General features: G+C 42.6%; 1 protein-coding gene across 1 annotated transcript in view; it reads right to left on the bottom strand.

Annotated features, from left to right (window-relative positions):
* The window catches only part of LOC124795152 (anaphase-promoting complex subunit 2), a 118,443-nt gene that overhangs the window by 5,583 nt on the left and 88,064 nt on the right, over positions 1-24,796 (bottom strand). Inside the window, exons 9-13 of the mRNA XM_047259040.1 lie at positions 23,702-23,813; positions 23,481-23,609; positions 4,369-4,498; positions 2,616-2,701; positions 2,258-2,413 (exon numbers count right to left, since the gene is read on the bottom strand). Coding sequence (XP_047114996.1) covers positions 2,258-2,413; positions 2,616-2,701; positions 4,369-4,498; positions 23,481-23,609; positions 23,702-23,813 — 613 coding nt within the window. The remainder of the gene's footprint in view (positions 1-2,257; positions 2,414-2,615; positions 2,702-4,368; positions 4,499-23,480; positions 23,610-23,701; positions 23,814-24,796) is intronic.

Raw genomic sequence — 24,796 nt, 5'->3', positions numbered from 1 at the left:
AGGATTCAGATGGCACAGCTTGTGAAGCATCTGTCGAACTTGAGCTCATTGTGTCCAGCACTGTGCTCTGCCACTGGGTGGTCAACTCTACCCTTGGCTACATTTTGCAGTGATTATCCATTATATTGTCATATATCAGCTTTTCTGCAATTTCAGACTGGTATCAGGATGACTACTAAAACAGGGGGGGGGGACTTGAGAATTCCAGGTAGGGGGAGCAAGATGGTGTCATAAGAAGATAACTTTCCTGATAATTAAGGATGACCAGGGAGGGGGGAGGGGGGAGGGATGAGCATCTCATAATAAGGACTTTTCTTTCCTCTCAGTTGAGGACATCCTAGTTTCTAAACAGTAATAATTTATATGGAATAATATTCATACAATTAACATACATTGAAATATTACAATCATGCAAAGAAAACTCACCATATAGCAGAGATGCGGAGTCACAGATTAGGCACAACAAAAGGACTGTCACAAATTACCTATCGGCCAGTATGGCCTTCATCAAAAATAGATGATGCACACACACTCATACAAACGCAACTCTCTCTCTCACACACACACACACACACACACACACACACACACACACACACACGTGTGTGTGTGTGTGTGTGTGTGTGTGTGTGTGTGTGTGTGTGTGTTTTGTCTATTTTTGATGAAAGCCATATTGGCCAAAAGCTAATTTGTGAGTCTTTTTGTTGTGCCTGTCTGTGACTCAGTATCTCTGCTACATGGTGAGTAGCAATTTTCCTTTTCATAATATTGTTACATCCCATCCTGGATTTTCCATTGTTTGACTTTGAAATATTAAGTTTTTTAACATTTGTGATTTAAAAACTGAAAAAAAAAAATTTTCAACACTAGGTTAACAACATAGAATTCCCTGAGAATTCCAGGTTTCCAGAAGAATCACCACCCTGGATATTCTATGTGGGGGTGACCACGAACCAATTGCCCACCAGAATGAATGGCTAATGGCCACCACCAAACAGTGTCCAAGAGCAGAGCTGATCACCCAGATGCGCAACACACAGCTGGGCATGACATGCTCATGTTCAATGGATGCTTCACAACCCGTGCTTTCTGCATTCTTCTCTCCAGCAACAGCTTTTAGGAAAGGTGCAAAAATTGATGCTCATCATGCAGTGAAGACTTAAGAGGATTTCTAAGCCAGTGGTCAATCATTATGAAATTGATAATAGAAGGGGTACCACAAGTGAGCAGGCTATGTGGCAAAGAGTTTTTGATATGGAATGGGTTAAGGCTATAAAAGTGATTGGGAGGTTTTATTAATTCAGTCTCTTAGAAGCCATCCATGAAGTGGAGGTCAATATACAGGTAGGTGGCCCACTGAGCCAAAGAGGACCAAGTGAAAGAAGTCGTTGAGATCATGGATGAATTAGAACAGGGTGTACTCACCCTGAACACGTCTCCATAGACATGTCATCAATGAATTTGAACTAGGTGAGAGGTTCAGGACATTGGGTGGCTAGGAAATGATCCTACTTGAACAAATTGATGTAAGATCGTGCTATGTGAGTAACTATGGCAGTGTCATGGACCTGTCTATAGTTTGTAAGCATCCAAATTGTACCATCCTAGAAATACTACAGCTGTCAAATGCCACACGTTTTGATATTAGTGATGACACCAACAGATGTAATATATCACCAGTACTGGAATTTTTGGTTACAGTTGTAAGAGATTTACAACAGCATTAAATTTCACTCTGCCAAAATGTTAAATACGCTGACATATAGAAACTATAGGGATTAATGACTGTCCCTCTTACGAAGCCTCTTTCCTGTGTTTCTTTCTTTCTTTTTAGTTTTATTATGCTTACACCTCTTTCTCCTCTTTTTTTCATTTTCTTCTGATAGCTCTCACTTTGATGCCCATGTCTTCCCATAGTGCCCTTGTTTTCATTGAGTATGGAAGGTGTGCAAGCTTTCGTACCCCTTCTTCACCCTCCTATCCACCCACATTACTTGTTTTCAGTCTCCCTTCTCTACACAATATCATGTAAATTCATTTCCCCACTGTCCCTACCACCCACATTTCAAAAACTGGATAAACAATCACACTGTCGCACGAAAAATAAGTATGTGTGTGTGTTTTTCTAAAAAGTACTAAATTTTTAAATTTCTTTAACTTCATCTTTTTATCTGTCTATCCACCAGCCAGCACTTCATATGAAGGCAAGTCATCATCTGTTTTCTCGAATGACCATGATGATAAAGTGGGAACTCACCTGAAGCTCTTCTTCCCGCTGGTCATGTGCAGAAGCCATGGGGCTCTCTGCCTCTTCATCTTCACACATCATATCTGACGCAGTCGGACCTCGTGATCGAGGAACTGTCTCCTCCACAAGAACAAAGTTGTCGGTGGACATTTCTCTCACCAAACCCTAACACAGGAAGAAGCACACAACAAAACTAAACAATTGTTTTAAAAGAAAATTCACTAGTTCAGCAATTTCATTTAGTACCAGCATTCCATTTACTATGACACCTACACTCTCTCCCTCCCCACCCTTCTTATAGACATGTGTAGTGAAGAAACTACAATAATATTTCACGTCCTACACACTTGCTCATTTTCTTACAAACCTGTGACTGCCAAAACGCCATCCTTCTTCTTAAGATTGTTGGAGCAACTCGCATTTCCTGACTGAGTTCTTCAATAGTCCACTGGTCTGTTAGTAAAAAGGAAGAAGTTTCAGAAATTAATAAGCACAGTTAAGGACAGAACAGCACTAAATGCCATTTAAACAGGAGCTTGTCATATAATGTTGATAATTAAATGGTTATTTAGGAAGCCACTACAGAACAAAGACTGGTGTACATGGGACACGTTGAGTAATTTTGCGTAGGTGTGGTTTTTGTACAATCGTCACAAATTTGTACCTGCAATCCAGAAGTGCAACATGTTACTGAGTACAAAAGCAATAGTGTTTAAAGTGTCTGAAGTATGATAACACTTGACAATAGGAAACCAATAAGTTTGTGAGCAACAGCTTGCTAACTTGGTGACATCGCCACTATTACCTTACAGAGTCATGAAATGTATTTGCAGTTGCAAATATGGATAACCATCACCTACATAATGGAATGACAACAATGAAAACTTGTACCAGACTGGGACTCAAACCCTGACTTCCCACTTATCGGGAGTGGTCACCTTACCATTAGGCTAACCAAGCATGACTCTTGCCCAGGCTCTGACTTCCACATGTCTTCAACCAAGTGTCTACAACCTGCACTCATGTATTCATTATGTATATTCTCATAGAGTGGAGACAATTTAATTGAAAGGCAGTTGATGGGTGTTAGCAGATAAATACAATATGGCAGTGCCTATGTTGTTCAGAAAAACAATGCACGTCATGTCCGAAGGAACACTGTATGTCCAAAGGAACACTGCAATATCATATCTTAGTGACGCTTTCCTTTTAATTCAAATTCTTTTTAATTGTCCCTCAAGATTCTGCTGGTAGTCGACCATCAATCTTCAACAGAATATACATCCCCTTGCCATTTCATTAAGCGTCTCTACATTATTAAAAATACAGTAAGAACTAATTTGATATAAAATAAACAGCATTTTTCCATTTTTTATATATACACTTTCAAGTTTCCTTTATTCTCTGTTATGCTTGCTTTTAATTAAATGATAATGGTTTGTAAAGTTCCTTTCCTGAGTATCACATCTCCTTTAAGTACAATGTGTGGCATATTTTTCCAAATTATACTGTTGTCTTTGCTGTCTGCTCAATTTGTCATTGCATTTCAGCACTCTTCTTTCGTTTCACATCATCAGTCATAGGAAGGGGGTGGAAGATGATTATGTTCACCAGTCATTATATTTTGTGTTTAAAATAAACTAGTATTCTCTCTTAAGAGCACAACTCTAGTCTCTGGAACATACGATTATGAAATACTGCTCTTCTGTATGCCGTTCTTGTCACCAGACATTCTACCGATGATTACCACAGTTCCACATCTACAAATTTTTTTAACAGTTTGTCCGGTATGCTACATGTAATTCACTAATTCTTTATAATTCCCTAACATATATTGGAAACAAATGTAGAATACTGTTAAGATGAGAGAGAGAAATTTTAATGACATTATATTAGACGATAATCTATCACTTGCAAGCACAACAAAAATTGAATTGTATAGGCAATGTGAGCATTACCATTTAAATGTAGTTTTGGGAAAGTAGCTACACAACTTTGTTAGCTTCTGGTGGAGGAGGAAGCACTCAGTAAATAAATGTTACAAACAAAAAATTGAAAAAAATCAGACATTGTATTTTTGATTTAGACAATTCAAAAATAAAAATTAATGTTTCACTTACTCTTTGTTTGAAAATGCCAAATAATAGTGGCATGGATTGGAGATACAGTCAAATTAATATTTCTATCTTTCAACTCAATGTCAAGATTTACTGCACCCAAATGTGGCTTCCAGCAGAGAGTTCTGTTACCCTATAACAACAATTTTTGATGAATAATGGATCTTAAAACTGTGGTTTTTGATTAATAATCACAAAAAAGTAATTGCAAAAGTAAAACGTACTGAACACTAGTCATTACATTATTTGTTGCTCTTAAATGGGTTTCAGAAATCATAAAACACAAAGAACAATACCAGGAAATTCTATAAAGCTTTCAAACAAAGTCTCCAAATGCACTCACCACCTATAGCCCTAAACACCACAGAAAATTGTGAAATATTAGCAAACTATTTCAATAAGTTGTTAAATTGTGAGGAACCAAGAGCAAACTTTCCAGAACAAAATCCAGGATACACTCATATGAACTCAGAACCACCTAGCATGGATGAAATCCAAAATATCATTAAAGATCTGAAAAATGACAAGGCCCCCTGGGGAAGATTCTGTAACAGCTGAAATGTGGAAAACTGCAGGTGAGGGAACAGTCAAGAAGCGACATGGATCATTCAGAAAATCTGGAAACATGAGCTATACCAGAAGATCAGAAAACAGCATTAATTCAGCCAATCCACAAAAAAAAGACACCAACAATTATAGAACAACATCCCTCCTTCTAGTGGCTTACAAAATACTTCCAAAATCATTACAAAACAGTCTGGAAAGCAAACTGGATCAGCAATTACGAGAGTACCAAGGAGGGTTTAGAAAAGGATGATCCTGTGTGGAACATATTTTAAGTCTGAAATTCATGCTCAGGTATAGAAGGATGAGATCTAAAAGCATTTACACAACATCTGTAGCCTTAAAAAGAGCATATGATTCTATCGACAGGAAAACATTATTCAACACCTTAAGAGAGCTTAGAGCTGACACACTAACAAATACAAAATTAAATTTCTAGACGACACCTCCAAGGTTTTTGAGATCAAAACTGGTGTAAGGCAGGGAGACGGACTGTCCCCAATGATGTTCAATTGTGTGTTGGAAAAGGTAATCAGGGAATGGAGGAAACAAACAGAAGACGAAGGAATCTGAAGAATCACAATTGGGAGAAAAGAGGATAATCTGAGTTTTGATTGTTTGGCTTTCACAGATGATCTTTCCATCTTTGCTGAATCTGCAGTTAATGCAACAATGCAGACATATCTCTAGAAGAGACAGCTTCAAAAGCAGGCCTACACCTATCTTTTGAGTACATCTGAGAACATGACAGATGTGAAGGAGGCACTGAAATACATGGAAACTGATTATGGCAGACTAAAAAAGGCTACGCAATTTAAGTACCTAGGTGAAGTAATTCAACCAAGCACTTTAGACAAAGAAGCTAAACTGGCAAGGGGAAGGAAAATGGCAGTGGCTTTTCGACTAACAAAAACCTGTATAACAAGAAATCTATTTCCCTAAATGCAAAACTTCAGCACTACAATACTTTCATTACACCAGAATGCCTTTATGCATCAGAATGCATTTTGTTAAATACAGCCAAACAATCAAGTGAAACAGAAGACTAGGAAAGGAAGATAATCAGGAAAATTTTGGGACCAAGATATGAGACTGGGAAATGGAAATTAAGTAGTAATAAAGAAGTTTATGAAAAAATAGAATGAATATCAGACACGTTAAGAAAGAGTAGAGTTGCATTCTATGGACACCTAAAATGGCTAGATGAAAACAGGATATCAAAAAGAATATTTAACTTCTTTGACAGAAACCTCGAAACATCAATGACGTGCGTAAAAGAAGTTAAAGCAGACCTGAGGGAAATGGAAGTAATGGAGGGAGAAATAGGACAATGAGAAAGGTTCAGTACAAAAGTAAAAGGTTTCCAGGGCTTCCAAAAAAAAAAAAAAAAAAAAAAAAAAAAACCAGATGCAATATGGGTGGAAGGAGGAAGAGAAAAACATACGGAAAGAAGGAAAAATACTGGAAAGAATAAAAGAAAGAATACGTAAGATACTCATGTGTTCCTAAATTATCAATCTGACATGTGTTATCTATAGCTTTCTGCATGATGAGAATAAAAGCCAAATTCATATGCTGTGCACATAGGTCTCACATTAATTCTTCAAAACATGTGGACCCAATTATATTACAAATAGACAGTTATGTGTTTCTTGTATCATATATTCATGATGAAATATTAAAACTGAGACATGCCAATTAAACAAATTCATGCTCCTTTATTGAGAAATATATATTTATTGACGACACAGCAGCCCTTTATGATGTCAGCAATTGACTTAGCATATATATTTAAAAACTCTATAAGTAGAATTGAAAACACTACACCTGTCTCTCTCTTATTCTCGTGGACACCTGTGTACGTCATTTCTTCTTCTGCCAAGGTAGATTCACTACAACAGGCTACTCCAACACTTTCATATAGGGCACAGGCACCAACGAGCCCCCATAAACTCTCCTGTGAGAAGGTACAGGAAGTATATGCCACTCCCAAGGCCCTATTCCACCACATCTGTGCCTTTCTGTCAGGCTGAGAAGCCATTTGGTCACCCCTGGCCTTGGGCTCTTGGCCCGGACATATGGTCATGAAGGATACAGGCCAACTTCCTAATTGACCGCGTGTCAGCTGTTTGGCACTGACACATGTCAGCTCTTGTTGGAACAGCTTGCACTAAAGGGTGACACAGATTCCATGCCATTTTTTTTTCTTTAATATCTGATTACACTGAAAGTCAAAATACATATTGCGTAATTGGGTGCATAAAAAATCTACTCACCAAGCAGTGGCAGGAGAACACACATTTAAGAATATTACGTATGCAAGCTTTCGGAGACAACGGCTCCTTCTTCCTGCAGAAGGGTTTAAGGGGACAGAAGAAGGGTGAAGGAAAAGGACTGGTGAGGATTAAGAAAAGGCATAGAACTAAGGAAAGTCACCCTGAACCCCAGGTCAGGGGAGACTTACCCGTCTGGGGTTCTGAGCAACTTTTCCGAACTCTACCCCTTTTCCCAAATCTCACCAGTCCTTTACCTTCGTCCCTCTTCCTTTCTCTTCAATCTTTCTGCCAGAAGTAGGTGCCACTGTATCTGAAAGCTTGCATACGTAATACCTTTTATGTGTGTGTTCTCCCATCATCTCTTAGCGAGTAGATTTTTTATCTATCCAATTACACTATATTTTCAAAAATTGATTATTTTCTAACATACATATTGAGGCATAGTCCATCAGTGAAAAGTTGATGGATAACAAGATTGGGTAAGTGGTGGTCCCAAATTAATCTGATGACTACATTTGCCTTTGTTTTCCGCAGAATCTCTGTAAAAAAAAGAAGTCTGGGTGTTTAAAGTTCTTGGCTACCATGTTTACATGACATTTGCTGAAAACCGGCACTAAGATGGAGTTAAGAAACATCTTGCAGAAACTTTGTGAGATCAATATGGGATTCATTAGTTACAACATAAGAAGTTCTGTTCTTGGACCGGTGTATCCTGTGGCAAAATATTGTGCTGCAATCTGGATCAACAGCTCATACATCAGACTAAGCACATCACACGAACAATCAGAAACTCTACATTCCTGCTGCTTACTCTCAGCTATATACCCCCCCCCCCCCCCACTCTTTTTTGTGGCAAGAATCTGCTCCCAAGCAAGAATTAATAAAAACAGTTTGTCATCCTTACCTGTCTGTATATGAGGATTCCTGCACTCAATAAAAACAGACTTCACTCCTGTCATCCACATTTACAAGTTGCAAAATTTTTGGTATGTAACACAGTAACAATAACAGGCCAATGGACAGGAATATGACAGAACAATGTTACCCCAGAACAGCTTGTCCAGGCCACCAGGTTGTGAAGAGCACCCATGAGATCTGGTATGTCTGCATTCAACAGAATAAGGACAAATAATGGAAGATGTGTTGATTCAGTGTACAAATGTAGATTAATAGTATCACCTACTTGTGATTGTGGCGCATTGTGACAAACTGTTCAGCATATCAGGCATGCAAGCCAAAAGTGATCATTTCCTGGCAATCCAGAGGGATTCTTGATGGCAGCAAAGACATCACTTGAATATATTTAGCAGTTGTATATATAAGTGTTGGTTGGTTTAAAAGAAGAGGAGTGGGGGGGGGAAGGGACCAAACTGCGAGGTCATCAGTCCCTTGTTCCTGGTAAAATAATTGCACAAGGGAAAGCAGAAAAAAAAAGGAGATGTAAAGCACAATAACAGGAGAAAGGAAGAACCAGAAGGACAACCAACACTACTATGGACAAAACAGGAAAAGAAAACCACAGAGAGAAGCAAGAAACAGGTAGAAGGGGTAAAAACAAGAGAGCAGATGACTGTGACTGGCCAACCATGAGAATAAAAAGGAAAAGCCATCCACACTGCAAAACATTAAAACATCCATCCTAAAAGCATTAGGGTGGAGAACACATAGGGACAAAGGACATGCGCTAAAACTGGTACAGAATGATAAAACCCACCGTCACATATAAAACGTAAAACTAAATTAGCCAATGAGGCGTTGTCAGCTAAAATTAATGGCAACAAGTCCGTTAACTGAAGAGTCCGTCGCAAGGCAGCCAAAGAAGGACAGCTCACCAAGATATGGGCCATTGTCAACCGGACGCCACTGAGGAAGGGTCATCACGGCACAGGAGGTAGCCATGTGTCACCCAAGCGTGGCCAATGCGGAGCCAGCAGAGAACCACAGAGTCCCTACGTGAGGCCCGCATGGAGGACTGCCACACATTCATAGTCTCCTTAATGGAACGCAGTTTGTTGTGCGTGCTGAGGTTATGCCATTTCGTCTCCCATAGGTGCAAGACCTTGCGGCGTAGTACTGCACGCAGGTCAGTTGCAGAGAAGCTGACCTCCATAAGCAGTTTCTGTGTAGCTCGTTTGGCCAGCCTGTGGGCAACTTCGTTGCATGTGCTAAAATTTGTATAGAATGATAAAACCCACCGTCACATATAAAACATAAAACTAAATTAGCCAATGACGCGTTGTCAGCTAAAATTAATGGCAATGAGTCTGGTAACTGGAGAGTCTGTTGCAAGGCAGCCAAAGGAGGACAGTTCACCAAGATATGGGCCACTGTGAGCCGGGTGTTGCACCAACACTGAGATGGGTGATCATGGCACAAGAGGTAGTCGTGTGTCACCCAAGCTTGGCCAATGCGGAGCTGGCAGAGAACCACAGAGTCTCTGAGGGAGGCCCGCATGGAGGACTGCCACACATTCATAGCCTCCTTAATGGCACGTAGTTTGTTGTTCATGCTGAGGTTATAACATTTCGTCTCCCAAAGGTGCAAAACCTTGCGGCGTAGTACTGAACGTCATCAGTTGCAGAGAAACTGACTTCCATAAGCGGTTTCTGCTCAGCCTGTTTGGTCAGCCTGTTGGCAAGTTCGTTGCCTGGGATTCCAACGTGTCCAGACAAATACCACTGAATGACTGGACCATTCCAGAGCATAGATGGACTCCTGGATGGTCGCTACCAAAAGATGACGAGGGTAGCACTGGTTGATAGCTTGTAGGCTGTTCAAGGAGTCAGTACACAGAAGAAACGACTTCCCAGCAGGGCATGAACGGATGTGCTCAAGAGCACGAGATATAGCCACCAGCTTGGCAGTGAAAACACTGCAGCCATCGGGCAAGGAATGCTGTTCAATATGTCCTCCATGAACATACATGGAGCCAATGTGAGCATCAGTCATCTAGCCGTCGGTGTAAACCACTAAACCACTTTGTGGCCTCAGTACATGTCAAGAATCGAGAGGAAGTGGCAGTGGAGAGTCGGGGGTTAATGAGTCCTTAAGGCCATGTGAAAGGTCCAGGTGAAGCCGCGACCTAGATGTACACCATGGAGGTGTAAGTGTATGGACTTCAAGTACAGGTGGTAAAGGCGAGGACTCCAGTTCGGAAGGAAGGGATTGGACACTAACTGCAATTGGAAGCTCTGACCTCGGGCCACCAATGCCGGAGATGAACTGCTGTGGGTGGGAAAAGGAGACGGTGATTCGGATGGGCAGGAGAACTATGAACGTGTGCAGCGTAACTGGCCAGCAACCATGCATGCCTAACCTGCAATGGAGGGACTCCGGCCTCCACAAGGATGCTGGTCACCAGACTCGTCCTGAAAGATCCCATTGCTAGGCTGAAAGATCCCATTGCTAGGCGAACGCCACAGTGGTGCACTGGGTCAAGTAAACGCAATGCTGAGGGTGCCACCGAACCATAAACCAGACTCCCATAGTCAAGGCGGGATTGACCAAGGGCTCTTGAAGAGCTGCAGCAGCGTAGAGGGATCTGCACCTCAGTTGGTGTTGCTTAGGCTGTGGAGAGCACTGAGGTGCTGCCAGCACTTCCACTTAAGCTGACGAAGGTGAGGAAGCCAAGTCAATTGGGCATTGAAAACCAGTCCTGAGAATTGATATGTCACCACTACAGTGAGTGGATAGTCATTAAGGCAAACTTCTGGTTCTGGATGAACGGTATGACACTGACAAAGTACATAACACATGACTTTGGGGCCAAAAACTGGAAACCGTGGGCTACAGCCCATGACTGCACCTTTGGATGGCTCCCTGTAGGTGACGCTCAGCAATACCAGTACTGGTGGAGCAGTACAAAATGCAGACATCGTCTGTATACAGAGAAGGTGAGACGGATGGCCTTACAGCTGCTGCTAGACCATTAATGGCCACTAAAAATAGAGACACACTCAATACAGAGCCCTGCAGGACCCCATTCTCCTGGATGTGGGGGGAACTATGGAAGGCACCAACTTGGACACGGAAAGTACAGAGCGGCAGGAAATTTTGAATAAAAATCAGGAGCAGGCCTCTGAGACCCCACTTGTATAATGTGGCAAGGATTTGATGTCGCCAGGTCATGTCATACGCTTTTCATAAATAAAAAAAGACAGCAACCAGGGGTTGGCATCTGGAAAAGGCTGTATGGATAGCAGACTCGAGGGACATAAGATTATCAGTGGTAGAGCAACCCCAGCAGAAGCTGACCTGACATGGGGCCAGTAGGCCACGTGACTCCAGGACCTAACCCAATCGCCGACACACCATACGTCCAGCAGCTTACAAAGAATGTTGTTGAGGCTGAGGGGCCGATAGCTATCCACATCAAGTGGGTTTTTACTGGGTTTGAGCACTGGAATGATGGTGCTCTCCCACCATTGCGATGGAAAGACGCCATCACACCAGATCCAGTTGAGGACGATGACCAAATGTTGCTTGTAGTCAGATGAGAGATGTTTAATCATCTGACTGTGGATTCGATCTGGCCCAGGAGCTGTATTGGGGAAATGTGCAAGGGCACTGAGGAGCTCCCACTCTGTTAAAGGATTCACTGAGGCGTGTAGTGAATGAGAGGACTTTACCTTCTAGCCACCATTTGAGAGCGCGAAAGCTGGGGTGTAATTCTCTGATGCATAGGCACGAGCATAGTGCTCAGCAAAGTGCCTGGCAATCGTGTTTGCATCGGTATATACGCCATTTATGTTAACAACACCAGGAACGCCTGTTGGGGTCTGGTACCCGAAAACACGTTTGATCTTTGCCCAGACTTGGAAAGGTCACGTATGGCACCCAACACTCCTGTTTCCATCATTTGATAAATTGGCGAATGCGGGCATGGAGCCCTTTAAAGGCTATGAGGCGCTACAGGGAAGGGTGCCACTTATGCTGATGTAGAGCTTGCCGACGCTCCTTAATTGCTTCGGTGACTTCCGGCGACCAGCAAGGGACTGCCATTTATCCGGGGCACCCTAAAGAGCAAGGAAATGATTGTTGTAGTCACCTGCTCAACCAGTACATCGATGTTCCCATGTGGAGGAGATTCAATGGTGACAGCAGAGGTGAAAATATCCCAGTCTGCTTTGTTTAAAACCCATCTGGGCAGGCGTCCATGGGCTGATGCTGGGGCAGTGACAGGAAGATGGGGATGTGGTCACTACCACACACATCATCATGTGCTCTCCAGTGGATAGATGGGAGAAGTCCTGGGCTGCAAACTGATAAATCAATGGCCAAGTAACTACCATGAGCCACACTGAAATGTGTGGCGGCCCCAGTATTTAAGAGGCAGAGGTCGAACTGAGACAGTAAAGTTTCGACATCTCTGCCTCAGCCAGTAAGCTGGTGCCACCCCAAAAGGGGTTACAGGAGTTAAAATCTCCAAAAAGTAGGAAAGGTTTAGGGAGTTGATAAATCAGTGCTGTTAATACATTCAGGGATATTACACCATCTGGCGGAAGGAGTCAGTATTGCTGGGACCGAGTTTCCTGGAGCGCAATGCAGAAAGCAGGTGTAAAGCTTAACAGGTGCCGTAGTTCAGCAAGGCAATGGAAAAAACTGCTGCAATTCCACTGCAAGATGATGTCATCATGAGACTGGGAAGGCATGGAACATTCAATGAAGCAGTTTACGCCTCAGGGTCACCTGCTGCCACCGACTTTTGCCTGAGCAGTCTATATCCATTGTGTCTGAGGGTCTGGCGAGATCTAGGTCCTCAGTGGATGCCAGAATCTCCACCTCATCCGCAGACGCAGAGCTTGTAGGTAGCAGTAGTGTGGGTGCCACCACAACTTATACCTAAACATGAAAAAGCACAAGCAGAAAAAATAGTACAGTAAAGACAGTAATGCAGATAAGGGAAATATATGTGTAAGCTTACAGTAGCATGTGTGCATCTGTGATCATCAAAACTACGCAGTGCCAGCACGAGGTCTTGGGGACCTTCGTTTTGGATTTCTCTCACTGCTCCTTGGGTTTCCCTGGCTGGGAGGACTCTACTGATTCAGCCTCCGCGAGTGAGGATGAGCATGAAGCCCTACAACTAGCTGCTTTTGGGCTCTTCAGCCACTGGCGGGTGTCATCTTTCCCACTAGCAGAAATCTGGGAAGGTAATGACCCAAGGAATCCCTTCCTAGCGAGAGGTGCCAAAGAAGACTTGCGCTTCTCCGGCTCAGAAGTGAGGACTGATATCTCCGATGGCTGGGGGAAGAGGGGGAGGTTGCTCCCAAAGTAGGTGGTGCGGGAGCAACAGGGAGGGAAGTGCCCCCCACCATCAAGGGGGGCAGGTGTAACCTTCTGGTTCTGACAGGTGAAAGGAATGTGAGGAACTGAAGGGGCGACAACTGTTCTCATAGCAGCGGTGCAAGAGGTCATAGCCACGGATATAGGTGCTCAAATTTCCTCTTAGCCTCAGTGTAGGTCAGACAGTCCTGGGTCTTATATTCCGTGATTTTCCTCTCTTTCTGTAAAATCCTGCAGTCTGGCAAGCAAGGTGAATGATGCTCTCCGCAGTTGACAGAGATGGGAGGCAGGGCACATGGAGTATTGGGATGTGATGGACGGGAGGGACATATGGCTTGAAGTCACAGTAGTAGACCATCACCTTGACCTTCTCGGGCAATGTGTCATCCTCGAAGGCCAAGATGAAGATACCAGTGGCAACTTGCTTATCCCTCGGACACCGATGGACGCGCCAGACGAAATGAGCACCTTGCCACTCTAAATTGGCATGCAGCTCGTCATCAGACTGCAAAAGAAAGTCCCTGTGGAATATAATACCTTGGACCATATTTAAGCTCTTATGGGATGGGATGGTAACAGAAACATCCCCCAATTTGTCACAAGCGACTAATGCCCGTGACTGGGCAGAGGATATTGTTTTTATCAAGACTGACCCAGAGCGAATTTTGGGCAAGCCCTCCACCTCCCCAAACTCGTCCTCCAAATGCTCCACAAAAAACTGAGGCTTTTCTGGTCATGAAAGATTCCCCATCAACTCTCATACAATGAGATACTGGGGCGAATAAGCTGCACTGCCATCCTTAGCCTGGTGTTCCTCCCATGGTGTGGCCAGGAAGGGGAATGATTTGGGGTCATATTTCTTAGCACTGAAGTTGGACTTTACCCACTTAGAGACTGCTGGCGGCAGACCACCAGCAAGAGATTATGTACTATGCCTCATGGCATGTCATCGGCCCTGATGCCACCCACTCCGACTAGGGGCCCTCCCCATGGGCGCCATCCAGCCTCAGCAAGGGCCACCAGGCAGGATGGCCATTGCCGGGAGTCCCGATGTCCCAGGGTGACGGGCATCTACTCCTTGGCATACGTGGGGAGTTAACAGCACAGGCATTAGCAGAGTGATCCCTGTGTGGTCAGGGGGCTACAACCAACAGGGTACATGGTGGCCCCACCACAATGGACTGGCTACCATGCTGGAAATGAGGTGCTAAGAAGTCCATGGTCACTGTTGGCGCAGAAAGCGACACTGCATAGTGCATGATGGAAAACACACCCAGGAAGGTGTCCTCGCCAAAGAGATGGAGAATGAGCAGGACTGCAATGCGAAGACGAGAAAGTGGGCTAAAGATCTCAATGCACGATGGACACAATGCACCATGTAAGGCAACCTTCTCCAATTGGCTGACTCGTCAGGAAAATTTAGAAAGATGGAGGTCAAACCCAATAGGGGACCATCACATAAAGGCTGAAACGTGTGAGACTCCATTTAGTCACCTCTTACGACAGGCAGGAATACCTGGGGCCTATTCCTACCCCCAGGCCCACAGAGGGATATACAAGTGTGACCTTCTGTGCTTTGTTAATACTTTAAACTTAATAACTATTAATTACGAGTTTCTTCTGTGTGTTAAATATGTGTATATGTACAGTTAAAGAAAACAATATTTATGTGGTGTGATGTGATACTACCCATACACTAAATGATAATAATAATAATAATAGCAGTAGTAGTAGTGGTGGTGGTGGTGGTGGTGGTAATAATAATAATAATAATGCAGGAAAAGACAGATTGCTACTTATTCCAAAGAGGACATGTCAAGCAGTAGACAGACACAATTACAAGACACTTACTTACAGCTTTTGGCCACAACCTTCATCACATTATTCATACATACAAGCAAGCATTCCTACTCCACACTCAACTGATAACTCCAGCACCTCAGGAGGCCGGAATGCAACTATCATGTGGGATGCAAGCAATATTATGGAGCAGGAGGGGGGGGGGGGGGGGGGGGAATGCATAGCAGTGTACAGCTGGGAAGAGGGACAAATGCTGTCTGGTGGAATGTGCAAGGACTAGACCGCCAACAGATCAGGAAGGTGTGGGGCAGGGAGGTGGAGGGAAAAAAAAGAGCAAAAAAAGGAAAGGAGCAAGGAAAGACAGGCAGATGCATTGGCAGAGGGCTGCAAATAAACAAGGTGGGGGATGAGATTGGGGAGGAGATAATAGGACAGGGGAGATGGAAACTGTTGGGTGGAGGGTGTAGTGCAGTATGTTGAGGTCGGATAATTACGGGAGCAGAGAATGTGTTGTAAGGACAATACCATCTGCAATTCAGAAAAGCTGGTGGTGGAGCAAAGGATTCAGATGGCTCAGGTAGTGAAGCAGCCATTGAAATCAAGTTTGTTATGTTCAGCCACATGTTATGCCACAGGGTAGTCTAATTTGCTCTTGGAGATGGCTGTTCATCCTGGGTGTCAGCTGGTTGGTAGTCACACCAATATAAAAAGCTGTGAAATGACAGCAGCAGAGATGGTAAATGGAACATTTGCTTTCACAGATGGCCTGGCCCCTGATGGTACCTATGACACAACTGGAGCAGGAAGTGCTGGGTGGATAGATGGAGCAGCTACTTGCACCCCGGTCTTCGACAGGGATATGATCCTTGTGACAAGGGGTGGGGTTGCGAGTAGCATACAGATGGACTAGGATGTTGTAGAGGTTGGGTGGGCAACTGAACACCACTTTAGAAGGGGTGAGAAGTATCTCGGGTAGGATATCCCTCATTTCAGGGTATGATGATAGGTAATCAGACCTCTGGTGAAGGATGTGGTTCAGTTATTCCAGTCCGGGATGGTACTGGGTGATGAAGGGAACACCCCTTTATGGCTGTATGGCTGTTCCTTGGGGATGGTGGGAGGACTGGGGGCGTGAGGGGAAATGGCATGGGGGATCTGTTTGCAGACTAGGTGTAGAGGATAGTGTCTGTCTGCTAAGGCCCTGGTGAGATCCATAGCTACTTCTCATTTGAAGGGAAGGTACATAAACAAATCCGTGGCACAGCCATGGGCACTTGCATGGCACCCTCCTATGCCAGTCTTTTAATGGGCCATCTAGAGGAGACCTTCCTAGCATCCAAAAACATCAAACCCCTTGTCTAGTTCAGGTTCATTGATGATATCGTCATGACCTGGACTAAGGGCTACGATACCCTATCTTCATTCCTTCACAACCTCAACACCTTCTCTCTCATCCTCTTCATGTGGTTCTCCTCAACCCAGCATGCCACCTTCCTAGATGTTGACCTCCTCTTCTCTGATGGCTCCATCCACACCTCCGTCCACATTAAATCCACCAACCACCAACAATACCCGCATTTTGACAGCAGTCATCCCGTTTGCACCAAAAAATCCACCTCATACAACCTGGCCTGGCAAAAATTTCCCTTGTGTAGCATGCCAGCTGTGAAGACAACAATGTCATTTACCAACTCTGCTGCAATCACTGCACAGGTTTTTATATTGGTATGACTGCCAACCAGCTGTCCACCAGGATGAACAGCCACTGCCAAACTATGGCCAAGAGAAAATTAGAACACCCTGTGGCACAACTTGCAGCTGAACATAACACACTTGATTTCAAGGACTGCTTCTCTACTTGAGCCACCTGGATACTTGACTCTGCCACCATCAGCTTTTCTGAACTGTACAGATGGGAGCCCCCCCATGAACCTTGGACCTTGCCGTTGGTGGGGAGGCTTGCGTGCCTCAGTGATACAGATGGCCGTACCGTAAGTGCCACCACAACGGAGGGGTATCTGTTGAGAGGCCAGACAAATGTATGGTTCCTGAAGAGGGGCAGCAGCCTTTTCAGTAGTTGCAGGGGCAACAGTCTGGATGATTGACTGATCTGGCCTTGTAACAATAACCAAAACGGCCTTCCTGTGCTGGTACTGCGAACGGGTGAAAGCAAGGGGAAACTAAAGCCGTAATTTTTCCCGAGGGCATGCAGCTTTACTGTATGGTTAAATGATGATGGCGTCCTCTTGGATAAAATATTCCGGAGGTAAAATAGTCCCCCATTCGGATCTCCGGGCGGGGACTACTCAAGAGGACGTTGTTATCAGGAGAAAGAAAACTGGTGTTCTACGGATCGGAGCGTGGAATGTCGGATCCCTTAATCGAGCAGGTAGGTTAGAAAATTTAAAAAGGGAAATGGATAGGTTAAAGTTAGATATAGTGGGAATTAGTGAAGTTCGGTGGCAGGAGGAACAAGACTTTTGGTCAGGTGAATACAGGGTTATAAATACAAAATCAAATAGGTGTAATGCAGGAGTAGGTATAATAATGAATAAAAAAATAGGCGTGCAGGTAAGCTACTACAAACAACATAGTGAACGCATTATTGTGGCCAAGATAGACACGAAGCCCACGCCTACTACAGTAATACAAGTTTATATGCCAACTAGCTCTGCAGATGATGAAGAAATTGATGAAATGTATGATGAGATAAAAGAAATTATTTAGGTAGTGAAGGGAGACGAAAATTTAATAGTCATGGGTGACTGGAATTCGGGTGTAGGAAAAGGGAGAGAAGGAAACGTAGTAGCTGAATAGGGATTGGGGCTAAGAAATGAAAGAGGAAGCCGTCTGGTAGAATTTTGCACAGAGCACAACTTAATCATAGATAACACTTGGTTCAAGAATCATAAAAGAAGGTTGTATACATGGAAGAATCCCGGAGATACTAAAAGGTATCAGATAGATTATATAATGGTAAGACAGAGATTTAGGAACCAGGTTTTAAATTGTAAGACATTTCCAGGGGCAGATGTGGACTCTGACCACAATCTATTGGTTATGAACTGCAGATTAAAATTGAAGAAACTGCAAAAAGGTGAGAATTTAAGGAGATGGGACCTGGATAAGCTGACTAAAACAGAGGTTGTACAGAGTTTCAGGGAGAGCATAAGGGAACAATTGACAGCAGTGGGGGAAAGAAGTACAGTAGAAGAGGAATGGGTAGCTCTGAGGGATGAAGTAGTGAAGGCAGCAGAGAATCAAGTAGGTAAAAAGACGAGGGCTAGTAGAAATCCTTGAGTAACAGAATAAAGATGAAAAGAGAAAACATAAAAATGCAGTAAATGTAGCAGACAAAAAGGAATACAAACGTCTCAAAAATGAGATCGACAGGAAGTGCAAAATGGCTAAGCAGGGATGGATAGAGGACAAATGTAAGGATGTACAGGCTTATCTCACTAGGGGTAAGATAGATACTGGAAACCCAGTTCTAACCAAAGAAGGGAAAGCAGAAAGATGGGAGGAGTATATAGAGGGTCTATACAAGGGCGTTGTACTTGAAGACAATATTATAGAAATGGAAGAGAATGTAGATGAAGATGAAATGGGAGATGCGATACTGTGTGATGAGTTTGACAGAGCATTGAAAGACCTGTGCCGAAACAAGGCCGCGGGAGTAGACAACATTCCATTGGAACTACTGACGGCCTTGGGAGAGCCAGTCCTGACAAAACTCTACCACCTCGTGAGGAAAATGTATGAGACAGGCGAAGTACCCTCAGACTTCAAGAAGAATATAATAATTCCAATCCCAAAGAAAGCAGGTGTTGACAGATGTGAAAATTACCGAACTATCAGTTTAATAAGTCACAGCTGCAAAATCCTAATGCGAATTCTGTACAGATGAATGGAAAAACTGGTAGAAGCGGACCTCGGGGAAGATGAGTTTGGATTCTGTAGAAACATTGGAACACGTGAGGCAATACTGACCTTACGACTTATCTTAGAAGAAAGATTAAGGAAAGGCAAACCTACGTTTCTAGCATTTGTAGACTTAGAGAAAGCTTTTGACAATGTTGACTGGAATACTCTCTTCCAAATTCTAAAGGTGGCAGGGGTAAAATACAGGGAGCGAAAGGCTATTTACAATTTGTACAGAAACCAGATGGCAGTTATAAGAGTCGAGGGGCATGAAAGGGAAGCAGTGGTTGGGAAGGGAGTGAGACAGGGTTGTAGTCTCTCCCTGATGTTATTCAATCTGTATATTGAGCAAGCAGTAAAGGAAACAAAAGAAAAATTTGGAGTAGGTATTAATATCCATGGAGAAGAAATAAAAACTTTGAGGTTCGCTGATGACGTTGTAATTCTGACAGAGACAGCAAAGGACTTGGAAGAGCAGTTGAACGGAATGGACATTGTCTTGAAAGGAGGATATAAGATGAACATCAACAAAAGCAAAACGAGGATAATGGAATGTAGTCGAATTAAGTCGGGTGATGCTGAGGGAATTAGATTAGGAAATGAGACACTTAAAGTAGTAAAGGAGTTTTGCTATTTGGGGAGCAAAATAACTGATGATGGTTGAAATAGAGAGGATATAAAATGTAGACTAGCAATGGCAAGGTAAGCGTTTCTGAAGAATAGAAATTTGTTAACATTGAGTATTGATTTAAGTGCCAGGAAGTTGTTTCTGAAAGTATTTGTATGGAGTGTAGTCATGTATGGAAGTGAAAGATGGATGATAAATAGTTTGGACAAGAAGAGAATAGAAGCTTTTGAAATGTGGTGCTACAGAAGAATGCTGAAGATTAGATGGGTAGATCACATAACTAATGAGGAGGTATTGAATAGAATTGGGGAGAAGAGGAGTTTGTGGCACAACTTGACTAGAAGAAGGGACCAGTTGGTAGGACATGTTCTGAGGCATCCAGGGATCACCAGTTTAGCATTGGAGGGCAGTGTGGAGGGTAAAAATCGTAGAGGGAGACCAAGAGATGAATACACTAAGCAGATTCAGAAGGATGTAGATTGCAGTAGGTACTGGGAGATGAAGAAACTTGCACAGGATAGGGTAGCATGGAGAGCTGCATCAAACCAGTCTCAGGACTGAAGACCACCACAACAACAACAACAACAACAGATGGGAGTTATCCGTACAACACATTCTATGCTCCTGTAATTATCCTGGCCTCAACCTACAGTAGCATACTGTCCCCACACCCAACACCCAATAGTTTCCACCCCTCTGTCCTACCCTCTCCTCCCCATTCTCACCTCCCACCCTTTTTATTTGCAGCCCTCTGCCAATGCATCTGCCCGTCTTTCCCTGGTCCTCTCCTATTTTTCCCCACCTTCCTGCACTTCAAACTCCTGAAACTGCATCTGTTGGCAATCTAGTCCCTGCACACCCCACCAGTCAGTTCAAATGGTTCAAATGGCTCTGAGCACTATGGGACTCAACTTCTGATGTCATTAGTCCCATAGAACTTAGAACTAGTTAAACCTAACTAACCTAAGGACATCACACACATTCATGCCCGAGGCAGGATTCGAACCTGCGACCGTAGCGGTCTCGCGGTTCCAGACTGCAGCACCTCGAACCACCAGTCAGTGTTCGTCTCCCCCTACCAGTACATTACTTATCCCTTCCCCTTCCTCGGTCCCTCCATATTTTGCTTGCATCCGAAGTGACAGTTGCATTACGGCCTCAGATGCTGGAGTTGGCGGTCGTATGTATGGGAGGTGTGCTTACTTGTGTGTATGAATGATGTCTCTCTGTCTCTCTCTCTCTCTCTCTCTCTCTCTCTCTCTCTCTCTCTCTTACTGATGAAGGCTTTGGCTGAAAGCTTTATGTAAGTGTTTTCTAATTGTGCCTGTCCGCAACTTGACGTGTCTCCTTTATGGTAAGTAGGAATCTGTCTTTTCCTACATTACTGATATTCCTACCGGGAAATTCCGTTGTTCGATTTAATAATAATAATAATAATAACGATTTTACAGTGAACTGTGAATGGACACACAAACCAGAATTTTAACCTAGTTGCTCCGATGTGGCCCAAATGGTCCAACTGACATATATAGAGGGAGCAAGTCCATAACACAGTTCAGAATGGAATGCAGTACAGGGAGAACAAAATATATTACCAAACAGGGGAATTAGCCCTGAAGATAAGATCCTGGAGATAAACCAGAAAAATGCATGTGGGAAGTAAACATAAGAAGAGCATAAATTAAAATGTAAGATGACTGTATAGATATGTGAAAAACTTTTGATGAAGAGTATAAATAACAACTATACGTGGAATGAGAAAAAAATATATATCCACTCATTGTCCAGTAGAGATGCTGAGCAGGAGTAAGACTGGAGCACTACATTCATAAGGCAAAGTTGAGTGAGTGGCATTCATTCCCTGTAACTAGTTATTCACATGGTTTGGTCTCACTCACTTTCAAGTGGTTGAGTACTCATCAAATGCAAGCTAACAGCCATGTGTCTAAGGAAACATGATGGTTAGCTACATGAAAATGCAGCACAGAGTATATTGAGGGACATGGAGCCATGCACAGTCTATGCACAATCACATGATTATGCAAACTGTGCATGTGGCTGTATGATTAGGCATGGCAGTGTCAGTCATCAACTGTGTGAAGTTTATTCATCTCCTTTCACATACACCACAGGTGGATCAGGCAAGTGCTTGCATGCTCGAAATCAGACTTCACGGCCAGGACATTGTACTTGTACATACATGTAAACTATTCTTCACATACATATTTGTAAGCTGAGCTATTCCTACCTGTACACAATAGTTTATGTGCTTATTGACTATACTGTTAATGATTATCTTTGCTCATGCCCCTGTTTTTATTTTATGTAAGTTCTGTAAATGAACAGACATTGATGAGATGATGCAGATTACAAAATGCTCATGCCTCCCACCTTAGAATATTGCTCCAATGCGTGGTAAACATGCCAAATATTAATGGACAGAGGATACTGAACATATACAAAGGCAGGCACCATAAATGGCCACAGGTTTGTTTGACTTGCAGGAAAGCATCAGAATATTGCTGAAAACCTGAATTGAAGACAAATGCCAGCTATCCCATGAATGCTACAAAGTGTCAAGGACCAATAAGAAATGGCGAATCTTGGAACATACATATGCCCCTGATGTACAGCCTACATAGGAATATGTGGAAGCAGCAGCAAGAAAACCTAATTGGTGAGGCCAGTGTAGCTGGTTTTGTGTAACTTACGAAGCAGGTAAAACATGTTGAAATGAAAGCTTATTGGAGTGAAAATGGGGAAGATGAAGTCGACTTGTTCTGGGACGGACATAACGTTTTGAGGACCTGATGGAGGTCATGCTGGATTTGTAGCATAAGCCTTTAGCAATAACATTTATAAGCAGTGGTGTCAGAAATTTGGCGGAAACCCTTAGCCACAGTGTCACTAGATTTACCATCACAGTGATGGAGCCCACATCCCAAAAACTGAGTAGTACAGTTAAGGCTGACTAAATCAGTAATCATGTAACAAGAAGATGATGTATGCATGATTCAGGATAGTTGTCATTAACAACGGTTTTGACTATGTCAGAATGATGAATGGAACTTTTAAATACTTCCTTTACTCCTTTACAATCAATGAAACACAGGAAGTGAAAGAGGGAGTAGCAAAATGAGAGAAGATTTGTGCAGTTTTCAACAACTGACTTAATGTATCGCTAAAAAATTTCACAGCATGGACACTAAGTGTCAGCAATTCTAAAAAAGAGTAAAACAAATGTCCCCATAAAAATCTGCAAACTACAATTTAATGATAACATCAGTAATTTAATTTATACTGTTGAGCTACGGTATGTTGTCTACACTGGGAAAAAGATACTGCCTAGCATTTGTGTTAGAACTTCATCACCAAGGGATGTATGTATGCCCATAGTACGACGACTTAAATTTGTATCCTAATAAGCTGAAGAGTGTACACTCTTTACCATCAATACATAGTCTTAAGCAAGTTTTCTCCTTCAGTCAGCATTAGCTGGAATTTCATGACATGAGGGCAAGTCCTATTTAAAGTTTAACAAAAATATAGAGCAGAGCATAGAAATAATTCATGCAAAGAAAAGAGTCACTATACAAATAGAAAATTAGAAGAAAGGTGATAAAGAACGTTGCTATCCTAACCTTCAGTGTTTCAAAGGCTTTTGTATAAACATCAAGGTGTTCCTTTATAAAGGGTGGCAGCTCTAATGTGTCACCCTTAAATGGCGGCCAAAACTGTGCTGAGAGGACCATAGCACACACTGGAAACTTCTGTAAACAGAATTTTAAATGGTAATTGAACACTAGTTTTACAGAACGGATATTGTTAAACACCCACTCAATATCATATGAAAGAAACTAACCTGTTGTTCAAGACTGAAGTTAGGATCAGAATGCAAATGTGCATTTATTCGCTTTGAGTCATACACATCTTTCAGCATTACTTCACAGTAATGTAACTGAGCTTCACCAAACCTGTTGATACATGAGAACAGGCATCATAATTAAGACTAATTAAGTGAATCATTCTGAGAAAAAAATGAAGGAAACAAAAACAACACTATTTCTACATACTTTCACTACAGAGACTTTTACTGGGTGCAATGTTCATTTGTAGGAAGATCTTTACTTTGCAAGTCACTGTACAGTGCATGACAGAGGGTATGTTGTACCAATGTTAGCTACCCCCTGTTTTTTTTCCCATTTGTCTTTAAAATGAGAGAAAATTTACTGTCTGTGTGCCTCAATAAAAGTTCTAACCTCTTTTATCACATTTGAATGGTCCCTACATTAGATATTTGAATTGAATTGAATTGAATTTTATTCGATCCTGTAAGATTACATTGTGTGCAGTAAATGTACGTGTAATATAGGACATGTCAAAGTATTAACATTCTTTATCACTTAGTTTTATACACCTTTAGCTCACATTTTTACATCACTGATAATGAATAACAATATATACAAATTTAATGGCATAAGTATTCTGCAACACTGTAAAACTCTTTTTCAATGAGATAGTCTTTAAGTTTCTTTGGAAAGTCTTTGTGAAGTACACTATCTTGCAAGTTTTTGGGCAGACTTCTTAGTAGTCTGATACCAGAGTACTGGGGTCCTTTTACTAGCATTGCCAGTCGGTGGGGTATGCTCCGTACTTCATTCTTCCTTCTTGTATTGTGGGTGTGTACACTAGCATTTGTAATCCAGTCCTCACTACCTTTTGTGATGTACATTATTGTTTTGTATATATACAACGATGAAAATGTTAAGATACCTAAATTCTTGAAACAGTTTCTGCACGTTTCAGAGGTCTTTCTTCTTAAAATGGTCCTAATTGCTTTTTTTGGTAAAGTGAACACTCGTTTTGTCTCTTGTTTGTTTCAGTTTCCCCACACAGTCACTCCATACTGTAAGTATGGTTCGAAAAGTCCATGATACACTGTACACAGAAGGTTCTT

This window comes from Schistocerca piceifrons, chromosome 4, assembly GCF_021461385.2.
Source record: "Schistocerca piceifrons isolate TAMUIC-IGC-003096 chromosome 4, iqSchPice1.1, whole genome shotgun sequence".
NCBI lineage: Eukaryota > Metazoa > Arthropoda > Insecta > Orthoptera > Acrididae > Schistocerca > Schistocerca piceifrons.
Note: the sequence above shows the minus strand (reverse complement) of the source record. Positions and strands in the feature narration are given on the sequence as shown.